At 41.0% G+C, this 24766-nt stretch overlaps 1 protein-coding gene across 1 annotated transcript; it reads left to right on the top strand.

Moving 5' to 3' along the window:
• Nucleotides 1-1417: 1417 nt before the first annotated feature.
• On the top strand, nucleotides 1418-23347 carry LOC110197757 (uncharacterized). Its single transcript, XM_078146394.1, is given in 8 exon segments — nucleotides 1418-2298; nucleotides 3032-3153; nucleotides 8275-8401; nucleotides 9749-9844; nucleotides 18676-19281; nucleotides 19284-20198; nucleotides 20201-20669; nucleotides 20671-23347. Coding segments are annotated over 8 exon segments (2493 nt in total). The 5' UTR covers nucleotides 1418-2270; the 3' UTR covers nucleotides 20801-23347.
• Nucleotides 23348-24766: the final 1419 nt, after the last annotated feature.

The raw sequence follows: 24766 nt of genomic DNA, 5'->3' as shown, positions 1-24766 counted from the left end.
AATATCAGAAAGAAAAAACAACTGCCAGGGGCTGTTTCATCTTTCTTTGTATCCTCAGCAGTTAGCATACCACCTGGCACACAGTAGGTGCTTAACAAAGGTTTATTGATTGATGCACAAATGCTTCTTGAATTAACGTGGTGAAGCCCCTAGCTCAAGAGAATCTGAGGCATTCTCTTCTTTTCTGCACCCCAAGATCTGCAATGTCAGCTCTAGTCAAGGAAGGAGGCCCTTTGGGAATCAAGGATGGGGTTTCTTGAGACTAAGATGGCTCAAAGATGTCACTTCCATGCATATTGTTCCAGGTGAGATTTTATACTTTTCATAATCAGAGGTCAGACAGTCCATGAGATAAAAATAGCTCCTACATTAGAAGCAAACTTGTAACCAAGCTTGTAAAGCCTTCTTCCCCAGGAGCATAGCTAACTCTGCCTTCCCATGGAGTTGCAATATCTCTGCCTTCTGGAAACTAGCTCTGCTGGTGCAGATCCCAGGAAGGTTGGACCCTGGGCCACACAGAATTCCTGGTATATGCTCACTGCCCTTTCCACCTAGTCTCTCTTCCCACTCCCTGCAACACCCCTTCACCTGCGGGAGGTCTTGGTTACTCAGTGAACCACTTCATCCTTTTAGAATTGGACACCCTTTTCTCAGCACCTTCTTCCCCAGGGCTCTTAAGATTATGTGACCTTGACAAAGAGAAGGTCCCAAGGCCTTCACTTGGTCAGTTCCCAAAGAACTTCAGAGATAATATTGAACTTCATACTGACTCATTGTGCCATTCTTCCCAGACCTGCTTGTCAGTCAGTGTTGGGGGAGGCATCAGGTAGTCTGCTCCTCATCACCTAGCCAGTCACCCTCTGCCTGTTTGCTCCTGGTAGCCCTCATGTCCTGGCAATAGGTGAGGAGCTGAGATGCAAAGGCCCATCCCATTTTACTGGTTCCATCTTCAATCCCTTGATGACCCAAAGTGATCAACCCCTCAGTGTTCTTCTAGCTTGACATAGGATAATAAAATCCTTTTAATTTTCTTTGTCCTGTGTTTTGCCTCCTTCATCAGGGTGAAAGAATGAATGTAGAATTTACAAGATCCTTTGTACTGTTCTCAAAGAGGAAATTACTATTCATCTTAAAACCAAATATGTCCAGTGAAATATGTAAGATTTTTTCCAACTCTGTAACCACTCTTACAACTTGATTCATAATTTCACAGCATTCTTATCAAAAGAAAATTTCATTTTCTGAGGTTAAAATTGTGTGTCCTTCTAGAAATCTTTTTTTTTCAAATAGAAGCATAAGTTATATGATGCTTTCCTCCATAACCCCAAATAAGAAAAATTTAAACATAGTAACATAAACAATGTTAGTTTTAATATATGAAACAAAGTTGTCAGTCACATAACAGAAGTTCAGTTGATTATTTTAGAATTATCTTAGATATAAAAGGCAGTTTATCCATTTATCCCTTTGACCCTAAATACCCTATAGACTGATTGCATTCACAGAGTACAATAGAGTAATTTTCATCCAGTTACATTTCGTTCTCATTCTTTCATCTCCTAAACACATCACCTTTTTAAATGCCAAATTTTAAGTGTATTTTACAATAAGAGTGGATCTGCCTTTAGGGTCAAACATCCCAATTATCCTCCTGGGATCTGATTTTAAATGAGCCCCATTCTAATATAAGTCAGGAGAAACCTGATACTTCAGCTGAGCCCCATTTTGTGAACTTCCTCCAGTTTGAAAATAAACTGTTTTGCTGTGAATCACTTGCTTGCCTGGAAATCTCCAGGTTGCCACTTCCTTGCTCTCCCCCTCCCACCTCCTGAAGTCCCGAATCTTTCCTCCAATAAGGAATCAGGTGGTAGAGTGATAAGGGAGGAGGAGCTCTCAGAGATGACCAGCCTGGTGGGTGGTGGCCCAGGTGGAATAAGAGCCCTGGGGTGGAGTTTGGAGGCCTGGGAGGAGCCTAGGGCAGGAGAGGGCTCATCTTAATGGCCAAGGCATTCCATGTGATGGAGGGCAGGGCTTAGGCAGGAAAGGCAGACTGGGTCTTGAGCTGCTGGCCCTGGGTGTGATTGGAAGAAAGGGTCCTTCCTGGAGACCTCAGAGGCTGGGAGGACCCTCCCAGAGTGGGCTGGCTGAAAACAGGAACTTGTGCTGAGACTGGGCTGCCTTCTTTCCTCGGAATTGAGATTTCTCTGCCTTCCTCCCTCGCAGCTGAGATTACCACTGCCTTCTCTTGGACCTGAGATCTCTGCCTTAAGATGCCATCGCTGTGGGTGCAGATCCCAGGTAGGTCTGAGCCAGCCCCTCACAAACCTGCTGCCTGTTCAGGCCATTGGCTGTCATCCTCTTCCTCTGACCCTGCAGTACGTATCCTCCAGCTCTGCCTGGTGCAGTCTTCCTGCTCAGGCCTGGCTACTGGACAAGCTCTGCATCTCTAACCCTTTCCAGACTCCCAATCACTTCCCAAATGCCTGGGTTCACCGTCCCCAGACTTACCATTGGGTCACCTTTTCCCAAATTCAGACTTTATAACCCAGGGACCCAGAAATCGTGCTTTACATCTTCCCATCAGGACTCAGTTATCCTGGCTCCCTGCCTGACAGTTGTGGTTAGAGATTGAGTTATTCTAACTTCAGACCAAGCCTCCAACTGCCCTCCCCAACCCCTGCTCATTCCTGGTGGCTCCTTTCTAAGCTTCCCTCCTACCTAGGTCAAGTAGTCAGTCTGTTCTCTAGATTATGTGGGTGTTAGTTGGGGAGAGGGGAAGCAGGGAGGGCAGAGGAGCAACTGGAGGAAGAGCTCTGATTCAGGAGCCATTGAGGTTCTCCCTGGTCTCATCCCATCTGGGATCCCAAGCCCCTTCTGCCTCCTGAGTCTCTGTGTAGGAGAATGGGAGAGAGAAAGGGGGCAGAAAGAAGGAGTAGGAGAAGGTGGGATCATCTCATTTCCAAGCCTGACCCTTCCTGTAGGCTGCACTCTTGCCCTGAGGGCAGTGCCTCACCCCTGTAAATCCCTGCAGGCCAGCCTCCTGCCCTGGGATCCTTCTCCCTCCCCAGCTCAGTGTGCAGAGGACCGAGGCCTGATCCACAAGGGAGCCTGAGCAGAGGGAATGGCCCCAGGGAGCCACAGACCCCCAGCCTGGTGAGTGCACTCTGCCCTCAGACTTGAGCCACATTAGCCAAGGAGGCCATTTCCAGAGACAAAGAAGATTGTCTAAGAGGCTGGTCATCCCCTATCTATGGATTGTTTCTTTACAAAAATAAGCAGGGAATTGAAAACAGTAGTAACAACACTGCCCTGCTGTCTCCTGTGTTTTGAACTGATTCTCTGCACTTTGGCATCACAAGCACTAACTACTACCCTTGCCCCATTGTAGTTACTGCCCTCCTGTGTTCATTTTTGAAGTTTTCTCTCTTGATCCCTGACTCACAAGGATGAGTACTTCAGTCATTCCTCTCTCTTCTGCAGGGGTCTTGTCTTTGCTCCCTTTATGCATGCCTAGCACCCCTCCGCCACTCATTGATAGAACTGCTCTCCCCTCCCTTTGCTTCTTTGGCCAAGCTCTCCCTGCTCTGCTTAACCTCCAGCTGCACCAACAGTTTATCTGTCTGGTGTACCCTGACTAGTCTTGTCTTGTAGCTGGTTTGACCCTCAAGGGCACACTGAGAGAGGGCAGTGAGGGTTGAAAAGACCAAATTCTATGAGCTGGGGCTGGGGGGTGTTCTGGCCTCCTGCATACTCTGGCCCACTGTTTCTTGAAAATATGGCAACTCCAGAAAACAGGTTAAGTTGTCTCCTGGGTCACATTCACATGTTCAAAGGTGCTTAGCAGAGCTTTTTGGAGGAGGCCAAAAGAAAGAGTACCTTCTTTGTCTGTTAATTGGCATTTGTGAAGGGCCTAGTACTTCCCTTGTTAGAGAGGACATAGGGAAAGGGCTGAGTTTGGGGAATTATTCAAAGAGTCTTCTTTTCCAGTGGGGGATGGGAGGGTATTGAAGGAGACACAGTTCTTGTCAAAGAGGCATCAGGCTCAAAGCAAAGACACAATGGAGTGACTTACTTTCTCTCCAAAACCCGATTTTGACCAGGTTCACAACAACTCCATATGGTAGGCGTTCTTATTATCTTTATTTCACAGTTCAGGAAACTGAGGAAAACACACCAACCAGGGTCACATAGCCTATTAGAGTTTGAGGCTGCATTTGAACTCAGATCTTCATGATGTTTTACCATTTCCTAGCTCCCCCAAAGTTGTATTAGTGTGCCCATCTTCCCAAACCCCTCCAACATTAACTGGTGCCATTTTTATCAAATTCACAGGGTATGAGATGAAGCCTCAGTGTTGTTTCGGTTTACATTTCTCTTACTAGGGGTTTGGAGCATTTTTTCATGTGCTTGGGAATACTTGCCAGTTCTTTTGAGAATTTTGTTCATATTTCTTGACCATTTATGTTTTGGGGAGTGGCTATTTGTTGGGGTTTTTTTCAGTTGTTTCAGTCATGTCTGACTCTTCCTGCCACACTTTGGGGTTTTCTTGGCAGAAGTACTAGAGTGGTTTGCCATTTCCTTCCCTAGCTCATTTTACAAAGGAGGATCTGAGGCAAACAGGCTTAAGTGACTTGCCCAGGGGCACATTGCTAGTGTCTGAGGGTAAATGTGAGCTCTGATCCTCCTGATTCCAGGCCTGGTGCTCTAGCTACTGTGCCACCTAACTGCCCTTGGCTATGAGTCTTTTTTACATAATATTTCATTTTTCCCCAATGACATATACAAACATTTTCTGTTCCTACGTTTTGAGTTCCCTAATCTCAACCTGCCTCCTTCCTCTTACCTCTCAATCACAATTGATGGAAGAAATGCAAATTAAAACAACTCTGAGGTACTACCTCACACCCATGAGATTGGATCATGTGGCAAAAAAGGAAATGATGGGTGTTGGAGGGGATGTGGGAAAACTTCATTAATGCATTACTGCATTGTTGGTGGAGTTATGAACTGATCCAACCACTCTGGAGAGCAATCTGGACCTGTATCTAAAGATTTATAATAGTGTACATAATTTTTGATCCAGCAATACTCCTGTTGTGTCTATAACCAAAAGACATCAAAATAAATGGAAAATGCCTATTTGTACAAACGTATTTATACCAGCTTTTTCTGTGGTGGAGAAGAATCAGAAATTGAAGGGATTCCCATCAATTGGGAATGGCTTAACAAGCTTCGGTCTGTGATGGTAATGGAATATTGCTGTGTTTTCAGAAATGAAAAGCAGGATGATTTCAGAAAAGTCTGGAAAGACTTACATGAACTGATACAAAATGAAGTGAACAAAACCAGGAGAACATTGTATACAGTAACAGAAATAATGTTCAATAAAGAACTATGAATCATTTAGTATTCTCAGCAATACAGTGATCCAAGAAAACCCCAAAGGACTAATAATGAAGCATGCTATCCACCTGCAGAGAAAGAACTGAAGTTGTTTTCATGCAAACTGAAGCACGCTATTTTTTCACTTTCGTTCATTATTTTTCTTTTTTTTTTTTCAGATCATCCTTTACAAAATCATTAACATGGAAACACTCTGTATGATTGCACATGTATAACTTATACCTGATTATTTACAGTCTTAGGGAGGGGGAAGGAAGGAGTTTGGAACTCAAAACTTTAAAAAACATTAAAAAAATTTAACATGTCACTGGGAAGAAAATATATAGTTAAATATGTAAAAAAAAAACAAAGTGGAGGTTCTACACTGTTCAGGATGGTACCATCTATTGATGCAAATATAGAAATTTTGAATCCTCTGAATGATTTTCCTTACTTTGACAGTACTGACAGTACACTTTCTAGCGCGTACACTGAGGTGATGAGGTTGTGAAAAGAAACTGCCTTTAAATGAGTTACTGTTTAGTTACTTTGGTTTACTTTTACTTTGATTGTAGTCTTAGAGTCCCTTCTTTGGGAAAAGCTATCCCTCACAGTGAAGCCAGACTAACACAGATATTCTCCTAAGCCTAGGTTATCAGTAGCTTTAGTGAATAGACAGATTTGTAACACTTTATCATTTAGTCATAGATAATTTAGAGTAAGACACATATTGTTGTAGGACTAAAATAATCATGGGATTGTAAGACTTCTCAAAGGCTAAATTCCCCTTTCTGGCTGCTGGAGAAAAGTGGTTAACAATACCCTAAGTTCCTCCTTCAGTCTTGGTGGATTAGCTCCTTTTAATGTTTTCTTCAGCTGGAGGTTAAGTCTACATTGAGCAGTGTGATTTTCTAAGGTTGGATTTCCCTTTCTGGCAGCTGGAGGATGGAGTATGACTGGTGCCTACAAACCACAAGTTCTTCTTTCCCAGTCTTTCTTCAAACGGCATGCTGTTTTAAAGTAATACTTTTGGTTGCAAAACTCATCAGCTGCAGAGCAAGGACTTCTGAGGTTTTCTCACTTCAGTGGACAGGTTGATAGATACAGGACGAATCTGGATCAAGAAAATCCAGGAAGAATAAGTAGTCAGATGACCTCCCTTGTCCAGTTGAATTTTGTTCAAAACATGTTTCTAAGGTGGTTGTAATTGTTTTTTCTTTCTCTTCTGTAATAAAAATAAGCTCTGTAAATCACACCTTTGCCAAAAATTACTGAGGAATTAGATAACTTTACTTAAAGGTAACCTGTAAACTGTTACAATTAGATTATTATTTACTAGCAAATTTTGTAGTTCAGATTATTTCCCATGGGAGATAACTAATTTTAAGAGTTGACCACCTGCTTCACCAGAGATAGCTCATTGCTTGGGAGGCTGCCAAGACAAGTGTGGGAGACAAGAGGTGTTAAAGTGCATACCACACTGAAGGCCTACAGAGCTCTTGTGCTGACCCCCATTGTTGTATGCCTGTGAAACCTGGACAGTATACCAGTGCCGTGCCAGGAAACTGAATATCTTCAGTGTGAATTGTCTTAGGAAGATTCTGAAGATCACCTGGCAAGATAAAGTACTGAGCACTGAGGGCCTTCCCTCAAGTTAGACTTCCAAGCATTCACACTGTAGTGCAGAGAGCACATCTCTGATGCGCTGGCTGCGTTGTTCAAATGCCAAAAGAGTGTTTGCCTAAAAGACTATTTTTCAGAGACCTCATGTAAAGAAGGCACTCACAAGGTGGTCAGAAGAAGTGATACATGGACATTCCCAAGGTCTGTCTGAAGAACTTTGTAATCAGTTGTGAGTCATGGGTGACTGGCAAAGGACCACTCACCATGGTGTGCCCACATGAAAGAATGTGCTGTAGCATGTGGGCAAAGCAGAATGGCAGTAGCTCAAAAGAACGGTGAGATGTGCAAATTCAGAGCCATCTTTACCCCAAATGTTCACATGGAGTATTTGTGCCCAATCTGTGGTGCAGCCTTCTGGGCTTTATTAGTCTGATCATCCATGGTCAGAGACACTATGCCTTAACCCTGACAGAGAGAGATGTCATTTTGGTTCACTTGGAGCAGAATGAACAGCACAAATGACCAACTGTGTAACTAAATATTGTAATAAAGAAATATGTTATTGACAAATGAAAGCAATCATAAAGTGAAAGCATAAGATGTTTTGGCCATGAGACATTGTACCCACGGCAGCTTCAAGCCCCCTTGTAACGACAGATAACTGTTCTTTCCATGGCTGGAAAGTCTCATAGCCCTTAGTTCAGTCCAGATTGTAATTGCTACGTCTCTAGAATTCTTTTCATGTTTTATCTAGATAAGACTTTGTTTCAGCCTCTCAAGAAATAAGCTAGATCTTTTCATTTTCTTTCCTCTCTTCTGTAATCACGCATACACTCATGAACCCCCACCAAATGACTGTACTTGCCAGCTTCTTAGAACCTTCACACAAAACTTTCTTTATAACAAATCACGTCTATCAGTTCTGAGAAGACAGAAATTGCAGATCATCTTCTGTCTGTCTTGTCCATAGAACCTCCTCCCTCACAGGTAAAATACAAATTTTTGTCCACATTCCATAGGGAGACACACTCCATAGTAAGACCTTTCTCAACTTCATTGAAACTCACCATGTCAAATGCTTTTCTCAGTATTAAGCCCATTGGGCTCTTTATAATGATGTTTTCAAGTGTTGACTCTGACACTCCTCAAGGGTACCACATTTGGGTAAACCCCCTGCCTGTGCTTCAGTTTCCTCCTCTCGCATGATGAGGGTTAGACTATGGGAATTCTGGAGTCTCAGCTCTAAATCTTGTGCTTTTGATGGTTTAGGAGGTGGTAACATTCCAGGATGTGGCTGTGCACTTTACCCAGGAGGAGTGGAGTCTCTTGGACCATCCCCAGAAGGAGTTGTACAAGGAGGTCATGTTGGAGAATGCCCAGAACCTGCTCTCCCTGGGTAAGGACACTTCCCCTGGCCACTCTGAGTCTGCAGTCCAAGGGAACATTTTCATTCCTGATGCGCTGGCTTTAGAGCATTTATCAGTTACGAAAAGGGTAAAGTGCTGGTCTCCTGTGTCCAAGAGGCAGGGTCCCCTGCTGCCTGGTTTTCCTATAAAAGGGCAGTGCACTGTGTGAAGAGTATCTGGAGGCTTCCTCGTTGTTTACAAGTCTGTCTCTTACCAGTTCTAAGTTGCTTGAGGTTAAAAGTCAAATCAGTGTTGAAGCCTCTCAGGTGTGGAAGTAATCCCACATTATGTAGTCCAGCTTCTCCCTGGACATAAATTTTATCTGGGAAGTCTCTGAAAACTGCTCAGGTAGCTTTTCCTTGTGACCCCTTCCTCTTTGGGATGGCCCTACTGTATGGGACATTCTCCTTAAGAAGCCTCAATTTATAACTCACAGCTCCTACATGTGCCTGGTACGGCAGGTTCTTCCTTCATCTTCTTTTATGAGGCCCCCATTCCAGCAGAGATGGTGGGAAAGACAGGAAGGGAATAAGCCTTTCTATTCACCTGCTGTTCACCAGCTGTTGTGCTAAGTGCTTTCTTTACAATATTATGTCTTCAGGTGATATTATTATCCCCATTTGACAGTTGAGTAAACTGAAGCAATTAGAGGTTAAGTGACTTTACCGGACACACACAGCTAGTAACTGTGTGAGGCTGCATTTAAACCCTGGCATCCCTGGTTCCAGGCCCAGGGCTCTCTCCACTGCACTCCCAGCTGCCTCTAATTTCTGCATAATGGAAGCTTTGCAGTGAGTCCATCCTTCTATGAAGGTTTGCCAAGACCAAATTTCTGATTCCAAATTCGGTCCATGATCTGCTCCCCCACCTCTCCCCAAAGCTCCCAAAAATAAATGCTGTGGAATCCGTGCTTAAGTAGTCCTAGAAACCATTCTGTGGTCCTTGCTTGCAAGCCCCTATCAATGGGAGGAATAACAGACTGGCCAAGAGTCAGAATTTGGGCTAAGATTCGCCAGCAGGAGAATCTCATCAGAAGAGACAGACTCCCTGAATGAACAGTAACAAGGTATTTATAGGTTTCGGGAGTGAAGGGCAGGGTAGGGGAAAGGGCCAAAGCTGGTTCATCAAGGTCCCTGTTGCTGGAGCTAAAGGCTGATCTGACACATCCTATTTTGGGTTACTGGCATTACAAACATTAATGGGAGAAGAAGCCAGATATATGTGAACGTGATGGGGTGATTCTCCAAATGCAGCGGCTTTGTATGCACACTGTTTTACCTAAAGGAAGCTAAACTACTAGTTTTCCTCTATCTTCATCCCTGACTCCCCATGCCCAGGACTGCCAGTTCCCAGAGAAGATTTGATCTCTTATTTGGAAGAAAGGGAAGCACCATGGCTGCTGGAGCAAGAAGGCCTGAGGAGCTGCTGTCCAGGTGAGTGAGGTGAATCAGGATGGATGAGAGCTGTGATGACAAGAGGCTTCTAGGTGTGGAGGTGAAGCAAGTGCTAGGTTTGGAGCAGAAGACCTGACTTGGAATTCTTTTTTAAACACTTATTAGCAGTGGGATCCTGGACAAGTCAAGGAATCTCTGAGCATTAGTCTCCCCATGTGAGAATGAGGGAATTAGACACCATGGCATTTAAGCTGTCTTCCAGTCATAAATATGTGATCTGGTAAAGAGACTTGTTTAGAATTGTAGGCAGGAACTCCCCTGAAAGTGCAAAAAGGGTTAGGCTTTCCAATATGGGCTTTTCCTTAGACCTCTTCAAGTCAATGAGTATTTATTCAATGCCTGCTATGCCAGACCCTCTGCTAAGCACAGGGACCTAAAGAGATACAAGGAACATCCCCTGCTCTCCTGGAGCTCACAGACTGGTGGGGTAAGAACATGCAGACAATGGAGAACCCTGTTATGGACAGGACAAATTGGAGCTCATTGAGAGGGAAGACTCTACAGTGAAGGAGGACTGGAAAGGCTTATTTGGAAGGGGAGCTCTAGCTGGGGCTTCAGGGAAGCCAGGGTGAGCATTCTAGGAACAGGATGGTGAGGAAAGCCTGTGGAGTCAGGTGATGGAGTGACCTGTTCACAGAAGAGAAGGGAGGCTAATAGCATTGCATTATAGCATGCTTGGGGGGATACAAGGTGCATGAAAAGTAGAAGAGTAGGAGAGGGATAGGTAAAGAAGCAGCAGGTGATTAAGAGCCATAGAGGGGATTTCATATTTGATCCCTTCCTGGGAGCCATAGCAGGGTGTTGAGAACATGGTGACATGGTCAGTCAAAACTTTAGGAAGATGAACTTTGAGAAGTGTGTGGAGGAATGCTGGAGTAGGGGGAGACTTGAGGCAGCTGGGCCAAGCAGCAGTTCTTGCAGTACCTCAGGTGTGAGGTGTTTGGGGCCTGAACAAAGACAGGGAGAAGAAGGGGGTGAATGGGAGAGATGTTACCTAGGTGGAATCACAGGACTTTGCACATTGACTGTGGGGGTCAGGAGCATGAATGTATGAGAGTCAGTGAGGAGTGCATGACATTCATTTCTGAGTCAGCCCTAATGGGAGGATGCCTTGGAGACCATCAGGAAAAGAATGAGATAGGAGGTTGGGGAAAGGAAATGAGTTTAGTTTGGAGAGCAAGGATAGAAGTATCAGAGAGTGAGAGAGAGAGAGAGACAGAGACAGGAAGTCAAGAAGGATGAGGATAAGCAAATGGGCAGTGAATTTAGCAACTTTGAGAGTTTTGGCAATTTTGGAGAGGAGTTTCCATTGAAGAATGAACTGGGAGCTAGACTGCAGAGGATTTCAGAGAAAGCAAAAGGAAGGAGTGGGAGACACCAGTTGTAAATGGGCATGTCCAGCTCTTTAGTCATGACATGGAAGAAAAATTAGAAAATATCTCTTGGAGTGAATGGATCAAGTGCATTTTGAGGATTGGAAAGAAATGGTTTTATTTGTGGCAATAGGGAAGGAGACATTAATGCCGGAGAGACTGAAAAGTAAAGAAATAATGGGAACGCTGGAGAGGCAGTATACTGAGGTAAATGGCGTGCTGAAATGGGGTGGTTTACACATGGAAAGGAGTTTGCTTTAGCAAGCAGAGAGAGGACCATTTCATCTGATTGTGAGGTCAAAAAGGAAAAAAAGGACATCTCATTCATGGGAGATGAGGAGGATAAGAGAGCTGCTGTTTAGTATCCTTTTTTTTTAAATTAAATGTAAGGTAAATTTCTCTGGTGAGAAGGTGAGTGGTTGGTGGAGAGTGGGAGCAAAGAATAAGGTAGGGTTGGGGAAGACTGAAAAGGATTGGAAAAGCTGCTGTGGTGAATATGATACGGAGTCACTCATGTGGTTCTCCACTCATTTCCGTTGTTTCTGACTCTTCACAATCCAATTTGGGGTTTTCTTGCCAAAGATACTGGAGTGGTTTGCCATTTCCTTTTCACTTTTACAAGTGAGGAAACTGAGGCCAACAGGCCTAAGTGACTTGGCCAGGGTCACACAGTGAGGAAGTGTCTGAGGGTGGATCTGAACTTAAGTCTTCCTGACCAGTACTCTATCCACTGTACACCCAACTGCCCCATGGGAATCAGTTAGGGAGATGTCTTAGGATGGCCCTGCCACAGTGAAGGTCACACTGAGATTAAGTAGCCTGAATGTGAAGTGGACCCAGGTATTCTGGTTTTATGATTTTCTCTCTCTCCATTCAGCAGCATCTATGTAGTAGCAAAAGGTAGGGCCTTCCTTAGAATTAATCCAAAGCTGTGCTTTACATGAATCATCCCCCTGCATCCCTCCCCTGATCTCTGAGGCTCAGTCTTTGGCCCATTCTTGGATAATTGTTGGCCAGATGCATTGAGTTGACAGCCATGCTCAGTTTGGAGAAATAGGAGGTAGAAACTCCCAGCTGTCCCATAGAATGAGATGCTTCAGGAGCCTAGAAAGAAGTCTCTGTGATCTTCACTGTGGATGTGATACCATTACAACATGGTTAGAACTAGACAAAAAAGCCACTCAATATAGGAGATAAAATGCAGGAAAGAGCTAGAAACAGGGCTGAGGCCAGAACCCGCATTTGCTAACTAAGAGACCAGAATACAGGGCTTGAGGTAGAGCCTGGGGCCTGGTGTCAGCTCTGGGCCAGTCATCAGGGAAAGCCTGAGGCTGGGAGACAAAATCCAATCTCAGATTCTATAATTATATAGTGTATTCTATAATTCTATATATTCTATAATTATACAGTCTATATGACACTATAATTTTGGCTAAAAATAAATAAAACAACATAACCTAACGTAATGCAAGAGAACGTAACAATGGGTAGAAAGGAGTGCTTGAGGCATATGGAACAAGCAGGCTCCAGGCTGAGAGATGTGAGAGAAGATGCAGGATGTGGCCAGCCAGAAGAGTGATCCAAGAAAATGGTGCAGTGAAGCCCCTCTGTGGACTTAGCTGTGTGCTTTCACAAAGCACCCCCTCCCCTTTTCTATTCTCCTTGCTTTTCTCTACCTGATATCCCTGATACCCCTCCTCCCATTCTCTTGTCTCCCTTCCCTCTATTCTGAAAACTTGTATTTAAACCAGGTCTTTACCCTGGCCAATTGCTCTACTTTCTGTGCAGGCATGGTCACTGGTTCCTTTAGGGAGCAGGGCTGTGCCCTTGACTCTGCCCCCCCATAGGGGAATAGGGCCCACCAAGGTTCTGCCTCCTTCTGCCTCCCAGGGAGCAGGCGCTCTTGGGTGCATCATCCCAATAAATGGCTTTCTTCAACTAGGAGAACAGTCAGAGTGAATTTCTCCTCTGACAATAGGACCCACTCATCTATTCCTCCATCGTTTCTGATGGCACCTAAAATTCTTGGGGTGCCGCTGAACTCATCATTTCCATAACATCACATCACATAACATAACATAACAACAACAAAAATCACATTCTGCAAGGTAGTGTCCAGTTCAAGGCGCCTTGTCCTTGGCATTCATAAACAGAAGAATGCTCCTGGTCAGCTTCATCTGAGCCTTGTAGTTGCTGACACACACAAGAAGGGGCATGTTGGGTTCACTCACAGAGCAAAGCAAAGCATGTCTGGTATGCCAGAGCACACAAGGCATTATTATGGTAGGTGAAGTTCAGAGTGGGCCAAAATGTCTTTCTCCTGTTTGGGCAATCTAGGTTTTAGACCTTTCTCAGATGAGGGGGGCCCACAATGGTTTGGGAAGGCCCTTGGCTGGTTCACACTCTTTTTCTAAGGGTATAATTCTATGCCCCTCTAGAAATCATTTTTTCAAATTAAGAGCATAACTTATACATTGGTTTTCCCCAAATCCACAATTGAGAAAAATTTGAAGAGTGATAACAACATAAACAATGTTACAATGTTAATACATGAAGCAAAGTTGACAGTGAAATAACATCAATTCAGTTGATTATCTTAGATATTGAGGAAAATGATTTCTCCTGGTAATCTGTATCTTGGAGACTCACAGCTCTACCCTGCAAGCCTTCTGCTTCAAAGTTCTTTAGAAGGGCCTCACTCATAAAGAGATTGTCTGGTCTTGGTCAAACCCTACCAAGTCCTGAATTGATTTTGTCCTATTCAGGCTGGGGTGGAGAAAAATTCTCCTGCATAGATAGAAGGAGGCTAGGAGTGGTCTGGAATGATGGCAGGTTGATAGGAAGCTGAGAAGTATGTAATGCTATACCTTGAAAATCCTAAACTGAGACAGTTTGGACTGAACTCCCATGCAATGCATGTCAAGCTAGCTTGAGAGAAATTAACACACATAGCCTAATTTTGTTTGTCTCTTTTTTAGAACAAGATGTTTCAATTTGGGGTTCATGGGGTTCAGGGTTCACAACATGAAAACCACTTTATCCATTTATCTGTTTGACCCAGTAGACTGATTGCATTCAGAGAGTAAAATAGTGTAACTCTGATCCAGTTACATTTAATTCTTAAACAGCTCCTAAGGCCAATTTTTTTTTGTAGTTAGATAATTTATTGATTATTAATTTTGTATATTTGACAATAACTACAATGCTACGGTATTTGTTCCTGTTTGGATGTGCAAAATATAATAAGGGCATAATTAGTTATGAAACAAATTTTTACAAAATTAAATAGAAAAATCTGCTATGGGCTTAGAGCTACCCACTTTTGTATTTTGCTTGCCTTGAAGGTCAACCCATCATGGCTCTCATTCTTAAGTTAAATGACAAAATGGTTAGGAATTTTTAAAAAGTGCTCAAGAAAATTATGGCAGAAAGACCTTAAACTTTCAAAGTGGCATGTCCATTTACCCAATTATTTCCTGTTCTGTCAGTCTTGTATTACAAGTATATGTGCCAATATCAAAAGCTTTGTTACACATAAAGTCACCATTATTATTTTTTTTTTCAAAATTTCATCCATTGTTAGCCTTAATGTACATAGAAAATAATATGCATTAACTTTAGTTTGATTCTGAACTTTTCCGGGCTAACATATTTGACACTTCCAAACTACCTTAAAAAATGAACTGCAGCATTTGAATTTTTTAAATAAAAAAATCCAATTTCCTATGAGCTTAAGAACATGCATAAAACTATAAACAGTAAAATGTGAATCTAAGTTTTATTTACTTTCCTGAATAGCAGCTACCTCCAACAACATTTTGGGGGTTGGGAATTTAGTCTATAAAATGCTCTTTTTTTTGGCTTTTATTTTTTTCAAATTTTATTAATTTATTTTGATTTATCAACAATCACTTCCATATGCTTTTGAGGTAAAAATTTTTCTCCCTCTTCCCCCCCCCCCACTCTCCCCAAGACAGCACACAAGCAGATATAGGCTTTACATTTACATTCCTATTAAACGTATTTTCACATTAGTGAAGTTGTAAGTAAAAATGAAAACCAATAGGAGGAACCATCAGAAAGAGGAAACAAAACTCAACAGAAGGTAAAAATAAGTGATAGCGATTCGACTTCCATAGTTCTTTGTTTGGATGTGGACAGCATTTTCCATCCCGAGGCCTCTGGAGATGTTTTAGATCCTTGTATTGCTGAGAAGGGTTCAGTTTAACAGTTTTAGTCATGTCATACCATGGCTGTTATTGTGTACAAAGTCCTCTTGGTTCTGCTCACTTCACTCAGCATCAGACCATATAAGTCTTTCCAGGTTTTTCTGAAGTCAGCCTGTTCATCATTTCTTATAGCACAGTACTATTCCATTACATTCATATATCACAACTTGAATCTTCTTTTCACTTGAACTTATAGCTCCATTGTAGGGTTATTAATTGGCGTAATTTGTATATTTTTGTGTCTCAGGAAATAGGAAGACCTGAAGAGAGGGAGAGAACAGGTGAACATACAATAATGAAATAATTTTTCTTAAAAAAAAAAAGGAAAAGAAAAGAAAACAAAGGAAAGTGTAGTAGAGAGTGGCCATCTCATACCGTGGACAGAGCATGCCCACTTGCAGGTTTGGAGTTCTAGGCTCAGCTGCACAGATGTTAGGCAGGTCACCTATCTGTTCTGAGCTCGTGGCCTGAGCTGTTAATGTAATGAGAATGCTGGGCCTGCCTGTGTCATATGGTTTTGTGAGGATCCAATGTGATTGTGTGTGAAGCTCTTTGTAAATGAAGCATCCCTCAACAGCTTGGTAAATGAGACAAAAAAAAAAGCTGAAGAAAATAACACCTTAAAAATCAGACTAGACCAAATGGTAAAAGAGGTCCAAAAAGCAATGTTGAGAGGAATGCCTTAAAAAGCAGAATTGGCCAAATGGAAAAGGAGGTCCAAAAGCTCATTCACGAAAATAATTCCTTAAAAGTTAGGATGGAGCAAGTGGAAGCTAATGACTTCATGAAAAATCAGAAACAATAAAATAAAACCAAATGAACAAAAAAAATAGAAGACAATGTGAAATATCGTATTGAAAAAAACAATTCACAATGGGTCCACGAGAAATAATTTAACAATTATTGGACTACTTGAAAGCCATGATCAAAAAAAGTGCCTAGGCATCATCTTTTAAGAAATTATCAAGGAAAACTGCCCCAGTATTCTAGAACCAGAGGGTAAAATAGACATTAAAAGAATCTGCCAATCACCTCCTGAAAGAGATCCCAAAATGAAAATTGTTATGAATATTATAGCCAAATTCCAGAGTTCTCTGGTCAAAAAGAAAATACTGCAAGCAGCCAGAAAGAAACAATTCAAGTATGAAGGAGTCAATGTCAGGATAAGACAAGATTTAGCAGCTTCTACATTAAAAGATTAAAGGGCTTAGAATATAATATTCCAGAGGGTAAAGGAGCTAGGATTACTACCAAGAATCATTAATTTAGCAAAATTTAGTATAATCATTTGGGGGGGAAATGGACATTCTGTGAGATAGAGGGTTTTCAAGCATTCTTGATGAAAAGACTAGTGCTGAATAAAACATTTAACTTTTAAATACAAGACTCAAGAGAAGGATAAGAAGATAAACAGGAAAGGGAAATTATAAGGAACTTAATAAGATTAAACTGTTTACATTCCTCCATGGAAATATAATATTTGCAAGACCTTTCTCATCATTAGTGTAGTTACAAGGACTTTATATAGAGAGACAGCACAGTTGTGAGTTGAAAATGAAGGGATGATATCGAAAAAAATGAAATTAAATTAAAGGGTGTGAGAGGAATACACTGGGATAAAGGGAAAGGTAGAATGGGGTAAATTATCTTACATAAAAGAGGCAAGAAAAAGTTTTTACAATGGAGGGGAAGGGAAGGAGGTGAGGGGGAGTGCGTGAACCTTACTTTCATGAAAATTGGCTCAAAGGGAGAATAATGTATATACTCAACTGGGTATAGAAATCTATCTTATCCTATAAGACAACAGGAGGAGAAGAGGATAAGAGAAGGGGGTTGATAGAAGGGAGGGCTGATTGAGGGAAGGGGTGGTCAGAAGCAAAACATTTTTGAGGAGGGACAGGGTAAAAGAGAAGAGAATAAATGGGGGAAGGGTGATAGGATAGAAGGAAATAGCGTTAGCAATAGTAAGTGTGAAAAAAATTCTGAAGTAAATTTCACTGATAAAGGCCTCATTTATCAAACATAGTGAACTGAGTCAAATCTATAAAAATACGAGCCATTCCCCAATTGATAAATGATCAAAAGATGTGATCACTTTTCAGGTGATATATCTATGGTATAGAAATATGAAAAAATACTCTAGCTCACTACTGATTGGAGAAATGCAAATTAAGACAATTCTGAGATACTACCTCATACCTATTAGATTAGCTAATAGGACAGAAAATGTAAAAGACAAATGTTGGAGGGAATGTGGAGAAAATAAGGCATTAATGCAATGTTGGTAGAGTTGTGAACTGATTCAACTATTCTGTAGAACAATTTGGAACTATGTCCAAAGGTCTATTAAACCATGCATACCCTTGACTTAGCAATACCACTACTAGGTGTATATCCCAAAAGAGATGAAAAAAAAAAGGGAAAGGACCTATGTGTACAAAAATATTTATAGCAGCTCATTTCTGGGGAGCAAAGACTGTCCATCAGCTGGGGAATGGCTGAACAAGTTGCAACATGTGATTATGATGGAATACTATTGTACCAGAAGAAAAGATGAGTAGGATGCTCTAAGAAAAATCTGTAAAGATTTACATGGGCTGATTCAAAGTGAAATGTACTGTGTAAGAAGTAATAGCAATATTTGTAGGATGATCAGCTGTGAATCTCTTAGCTATTCTCAGCAATACAATGATGCAAGACAGCTCTGAAGGTCTTATGATGAAAAATGCTATCCATCCCCAGAAAAAGAACTGATGGAGTCTCAATACAGATTGAAGCAAATATTCTTTTCACTTTATTTTTCTTCAGTATTTTTTGTCTATGTTCTTTCACAACATGACTGTTATGGATATGTTTTGCATAATTACACATGTATAACCTGTACTGAACCACTTGCTTTCTCAGTGAGGGGGGAGTGGTGATGGAGCAAGGGAGAGAATTTGAAACTCTTTTATAGATGAATATTAAAAATTGTTTTTACATGTAACCGAGAGAAAAAAATAAATGAAGCATCCGTCAGATGTGAACTAATTGAGTTTTCAAATGACCGATTCTGTCCTTTGAACTTTGAAGACTTTTCTCTTAAACTGGGGAAGTACAATGTAGATCCTGCTTTCTCAGTAGTTTACTCTCTGGCAATGGATGGAAGGGATTACAATTATATATGTGTATACATGTGTCTTTATATATGTTTTATTGTTTCTTGCAGGAGGAGAGATTAGACCTGAAATGAAAGACACTACTGCAAAGCTAAGCTTTTTTGTGACAGAAACTCAAGAGGAAAGTTTCATTAGGGATAGTCCTTGTGACTTTACTGGGAGACAAATCTGTGCCATATTTCACAGAATCCACAGAGGAGAAAAACCTTATGATTGTCATCATTGTGAGAAAGTGTTGAGTCAACAATCATCCCTTATTTACCATGAAAAAATTAATGCTGGTGTGAAACTACATGAGTGTCATGAATGTGGTAAAGCTTTCAGTGAACACTCATCCTTCATTATGCATGGGAGAATTCACAATGGCAGGAAAACTTATGAATGTAATCAGTGTGGAAAGGCTTTCAGGTATAAAAGCCGACTTACTCTACATCAGAGAATCCACACTGGAGAGAAACCTTATAAATGTCATCAGTGTGAAAAGACTTTCACACACAGCTCCACCCTTATTAACCACCAGAGACTCCACACTGGAGAGAAACCTTATGAATGTAATCAGTGCGGAAAAGCTTTCATAAAGAGCTTCAAACTTACTCAACATCAAAGACTCCACACTGGAGAGAAACCTTATAAATGTCATCAGTGTGGAAAGGCTTTCACACTGAGGTCCAGCTTATTAAACATCAAAGACTCCATACTGGAGAGAAACCTTATGAATGTAATCAGTGTAGAAAGGCTTTCACACGGAGGTCCAGCCTTGTTAAACATCAGAGACTCCACACTGGAGAGAAACTTTATGAATGTGATGAGTGTGGAAAGGCTTTCATGTGTAAAAGTGACCTTAGTCTGCATCAGAGAATCCACACTGGAGAGAAACCTTATGAATGTCATCAGTGTGGAAAGGCTTTCAGGTGTAAAAGCCATCTTACTCCACATCAGAGAATCCACACTGGAGAGAAACCTTATAAATGTCATCAGTGTGAAAAGACTTTCACACACAGCTCCACCCTTATTAAACATCAGAGAACTCACACTGGAGAGAAACCTTATGAATGTAATCAGTGCGGAGAGGCTTTCACAGGGAGGTCCAGACTTATTAAACATCAAAGACTCCATACTGGAGAGAAACCTTATGAATGTAATCAGTGTCATAAGGCTTTCAGGTATAAAAGCTATCTTAGTCTACATCAGAGAATCCACACTGGAGAGAAACCTTACAAATGTAATCAGTGTGGAAAGGCTTTCACAAAGAGCTTCAAACTTACTCAACATCGAAGACTCCACACTGGAGAGAAACCTTTTGAATGTAATCAGTGTGGAAAGGCTTTCACACTGAGTTCCAGCCTTATTAAACATCAAAGACTCCATACTGGAGACAAACTTTATGAATGTAATCAGTGTGGAAAGGCTTTGATGTGTAAAAGTGACCTTAGTCTACATCAGAGAATCCACACTGGAGAGAAACCTTATGAATGTAATCAGTGTGGAAAGGCTTTAAGGTGTAAAAGTGACCTTAGTGTACATCAGAGAATCCACACTGGAGAGAAACCTTATAAATGTAATCAGTGTGAAAGGCTTTCACACAGAGCTCCAACCTTATTAACCATCAGAGAATTCACACTGGAGAGAAACCTTATGAATGTAATCAGTGTGGAAAGGCTTTCACTCAGAAGTCCAGCCTTATTAAACATCAAAGACTCCACACTGGAGAGAAACCTTATGAATGTAATCAGTGTGGAAAGTCTTTCATGTGTAAAAGTGACCTTAGTCTACATCAGAGAATTCACACGGGAGAGAAACCGTATGAATGTAGTCAGTGTGGAAAGGCTTTCACACAGAGGTCCAGCCTTATTAATCATCAAAGACTCCATACTGGAGAGAAACCTTATGAATGTAATCAGTGTGGTAAGGCTTTCAGGTGTAAAAGCCATCTTAGTCAACATCAGAGAATCCATACTGCAGAGAAGCCTTATGAATGTAATCAGTGTGGAAAGGCTTTCCCATGGAGTTCCAGCCTTATTAAACATCAGAGAGTCCACACTGGAGAGAAATCTTATGAATGTAATTAGTGTAGAAAAGCTTGAAGATGTAAAAGTGATCTTAGCCTACATCAGAGGATGCACGCTGGAGAGAAACCATATGAATGTGATCAATGTAGAAAACTTTTATGAGTGAACTGGAGACTTGCTCTACATGAGATAATCTACAGTGTAATTAATGTGATAAGGCTTTACCACTGAGCTCAAATCTTGTTCAACATCAGGGAATCCACACTGGAGAAATCTTATGAGTGTTTACAATTTGAGAAAACTTTCTGTACATCATCTCCTTTCCAAACAAATCTGATGAATGAAAAGTCCATTTCTAGGTAATCATTTCCTTTATTCTGGGTAGTGAACATTTGATAAAAGAATGGTCATTTACCTATCTCTGGTAAACCAAAGATGAATTTTGGATGCTTCTCAACACTTACATGCCCTTAGATAAATGGATGTTACTAACAGGTACAAAGTATGCCTGATTGGTTAAAAATTATTGAGAATGAATATTATAAGGAGAGGTGGACTTACTGTAATGAGAAGCTGAGGGACTAGACTCATCACTCAGTTTTAGACAAATAGCCTTATATCTTCCTAGACCACCCATGCCTCTGGAAATCTAGACAAAAGTGGGAATCTACTTCCCCTCAGACCTTTCTGACTAAAACATAATGGACCAGCATTTACCCCAAGACTAAAATCTCTCTATCTTTTGCTTACTTATAAACTTTCTCAGTTGGGTAACTCTCCCCCAAGATTTCATCTCCTCATCAGCTCTGCGCTTTAAAGACTGGCTGAATCACCTACAGGGGCTGATTTCTGAATGAAAATAGAAACTGGGGGTTGCAGAGCTGAGGACTAAATCAATAAGTGGTTATTAATATGAGAAAAATTATAATTGCTATCACATCAGAGAATCCATTCTAGAGGATATAACTTATTAATATAATCAATACAAAGAAGCATTCAGGCTAAGGTCATATCTTATTTGCCATCAGAGAATTCCTATGAGATTGAAATCACATTCCTATAGTGAATGTGGAAAGACATTGAGATGGTCTATAGAGTTTTTTAGACTCCAGAAAATTCATCTTAGCAACAAGCCTTAGAAAGACTCGATGTGGGAATGCCTTCAGCAGAGATCTCCTGTTCCTTTACATGAGGGATTCATGGTGGAGAAAAGACTTATGAAAGTACTCAGTGAGGACCTGCCTTTCCCTGGAAGATGCAGATCACTTAACATCACAATATTCACACTGGAAGGAATCCTTATAAAAGCAATGATTGTGGGAAGGCCTTCAACTGGAGCTCATACATGTGCATATATTGGAGAAATGTACCTGGAAATAAATCTGATGGATTTGATTAATGATAGAAGATGTTTGCCTGCAGCACAGATCTCTTATCTCTCCTTGCTGTTCTCTGGAATTCTGCATTCATTTGGGTATATCTTTTCCCTTTTCCTTTCCTTCTTTCCTTAGCTATTTGTAAGGCCTCATCAGACAGCCATTTTGTTTTCGTGCTCTTCTTTTTCTTTGGATTATTTTTCTTGCTGCCTTCTGTACAATATTACAAACCTCTGTCCACAGTTCTTCAGGCACTCTATCAGATCTAATCTGTAAATCTATTCATCATTTCCATTTCATATCCATAAGCAATGTTGTTTAGGGCATAGCTGTAGGGTCTGATGGCTTTCCCTATTTTCTTTGATTTGAGTCTGAATTTTGGCAATTAGAACCTCACATTCTGGGCCTCAGTCAGCTCCACATCATGTTTTGACTGACTGTATAGAACTTCACCTCATCTTCCTTTTTTCCCTAGAATATGTTTTAGCTTTTTATAGAACTGAGCAGCTTTGGCTTCTTTGGAATTAGTCATTGGGAGATAGACTTGTTAGTGTGATATTGCATGGTTTGCCTTAGATTTCAACCGTACTTGTTATATGTTGGAAAAGTCTTGCTGAAGACAAACTTTATGGATCTAATCAACAAGGTTAGGTCTCTTGTTCAAGACCTTCTTAGATTTCCCAGTAGGAGACCTCATTAAATATCCAAAATTACTTATTGTGAATAAACCCCTAGAAATGTCATGGCTTTCCCCCCTCAAATGCTCATGTTTCCCATTACTCTACAATAATGTTTCTTGGAATTATAGATTGTAGCTTCTTTAGCTGTTCAGCAATTGATGGTTACTCACTTTGTGCCTTGTCCTTTGTTGGCACAGTAAGTTCTCGTATAAATATTTTGGTAGCTGACTGTAATCTCTCCAGAGTATTACAATCACAGCTGGGCAAAGTGATTTTCTATGTTAGATCATTTGGTAATTATATTCAACTGAATTTGATGTCATTTGATTAGCAAGAAGTTATTGTTTAAATCTGTCTTGTCAAAACAATAGGATTTGTTTTAAATCTGTAACATTGCTTTTATTATTATTAAGCTTCAAAGTTTTTTTTTCATTTTGATTTTGGGAAATTCTTTGATAACCAAGGTTGTTAATTTTTTAAGTGATACCTAGAGAGTGATACAATTACATTCTTAGAAAATTAACTTCTCTTGATCTGGATACTGTAAAATGGATGAATTAAACTCTTAGAGAATGTGGTTATTGGATATATTTGGCTGTAAAAAGAATAATGAGAATAAGTTATTGTTTGGGAAAAATAGAACGGACTTATAAATTCTGCTTGTCTGGGAAGTTCTTTGGGGACCAACCAAGTGCTTTGGGAACTTCTCTTTGGGCAAGGTGATAAAATCTTAGCAGCCCTGGGAAAGAAGTTGCTTAAAGAAGAGATTGTCTAATTCTACAGGAATGAAGTGTGTAACTGAATAATTAAGACCTCTAAGTGCCAAACTCAGGTTGAGGGATGGGAAACTTACAAGCTTCTTTATCATATACAAGTTTTATGAAAATGTATTTGGCCACTGGTCATGAAACTGATGAAATTCCATCTAGAGCCATATGTTTGGCAGTTATAGCTTTGACCCAGCTCAGGCTTCACAGATTCCAGGTGTAAGACTACAAAGGGGGAAAGCTCCCTTTTAATGATAGAGAGCTTCCAACCATTGCTAATGAAAAGACCAGGGTAGCAGAGAAACTTTGAAGTTCAAAGACGAGAGTAAAGGGAAAGATAAAAAAGAGAAATATAAATAAATCATTAAAGACAAAAACAAGGATTAACTGCTTACATTCTAATATGGGGAAATGATACCTATTCCCTCTGAAACCTGTCATCAGGGGTGATAAAAATAATTAGAAGGTCTGGGAATGGGTCCATTATGTCTTCAAGATCTGAAAAGAATAGAAAGGAAAGGACACAATGGAAAGTGAAGGTTAGGGAAAGTTAACCCTAACTCCTGCTGTGGAGTCATAGTTGTTCATTGGACTGCTCAGTTTCACTATAGTATAAACACTTCTGCTTTTGCTCACTTTTTTCTACATCGCTTCAGACAACCCTCTCCAGGTTCTCTCACACTGTGCCTTTCATCATTTCTTATGGCCCCATAACTTACTCCATTTGATGTTCTACTAGCTGTACTTTATTATTTCATTATTATTATTTTGCTTTTTGGTGAGGCAATCAGGGTTGACTTGCCCAGGGTCACACAGCTAGTGTCAAGTATCTGAGGCTGAATTTGAACTAAGGTCCTCCTGACTCCAAGGCTGGAGCTCCACCCACTGTGCCACCTATCTATGTCTAACAAGGTAAAGGAAATAGATTGTCCTGTGACAGTGACTGGGGAGGGGGAGCAGGCAGTGGGAAAGGAGGGGTTGAAGGTCCTCTTATTTCATAGTCATTGCTGGCAAAATTCTTGCCATAGTTCTCCTTAATAGGCTAATCCTTCACCTGGAACATGGTCATCTACCTGAGAGCCAGTGTGACTTCAGAAAGGACCAAAGAACGCTGGATATGGTGCTTGCTGCCAGACAACTCCAGGAGAAACGCCAAGGGTAGAACAGAGGTGTGTACTCAACATTTGTAGATATATCTAAGGCCTTCAATACTGTCAGTCATGAGGACTTATGGAAAATTGTGTCAAAATTTGGTTGCCTCGAGAAGTTCATCAGTATCGTTCGCCAATTTCATGATGACACGCTTGAG

This window comes from Phascolarctos cinereus, unplaced genomic scaffold (genome assembly GCF_003287225.1).
Source record: "Phascolarctos cinereus isolate Bilbo 61053 unplaced genomic scaffold, phaCin_HiC Scaffold_726;HRSCAF=1367, whole genome shotgun sequence".
NCBI classification, from domain to species: Eukaryota; Metazoa; Chordata; class Mammalia; order Diprotodontia; family Phascolarctidae; genus Phascolarctos; species Phascolarctos cinereus.
This window is presented reverse-complemented; position numbering and strand designations above follow the sequence as displayed.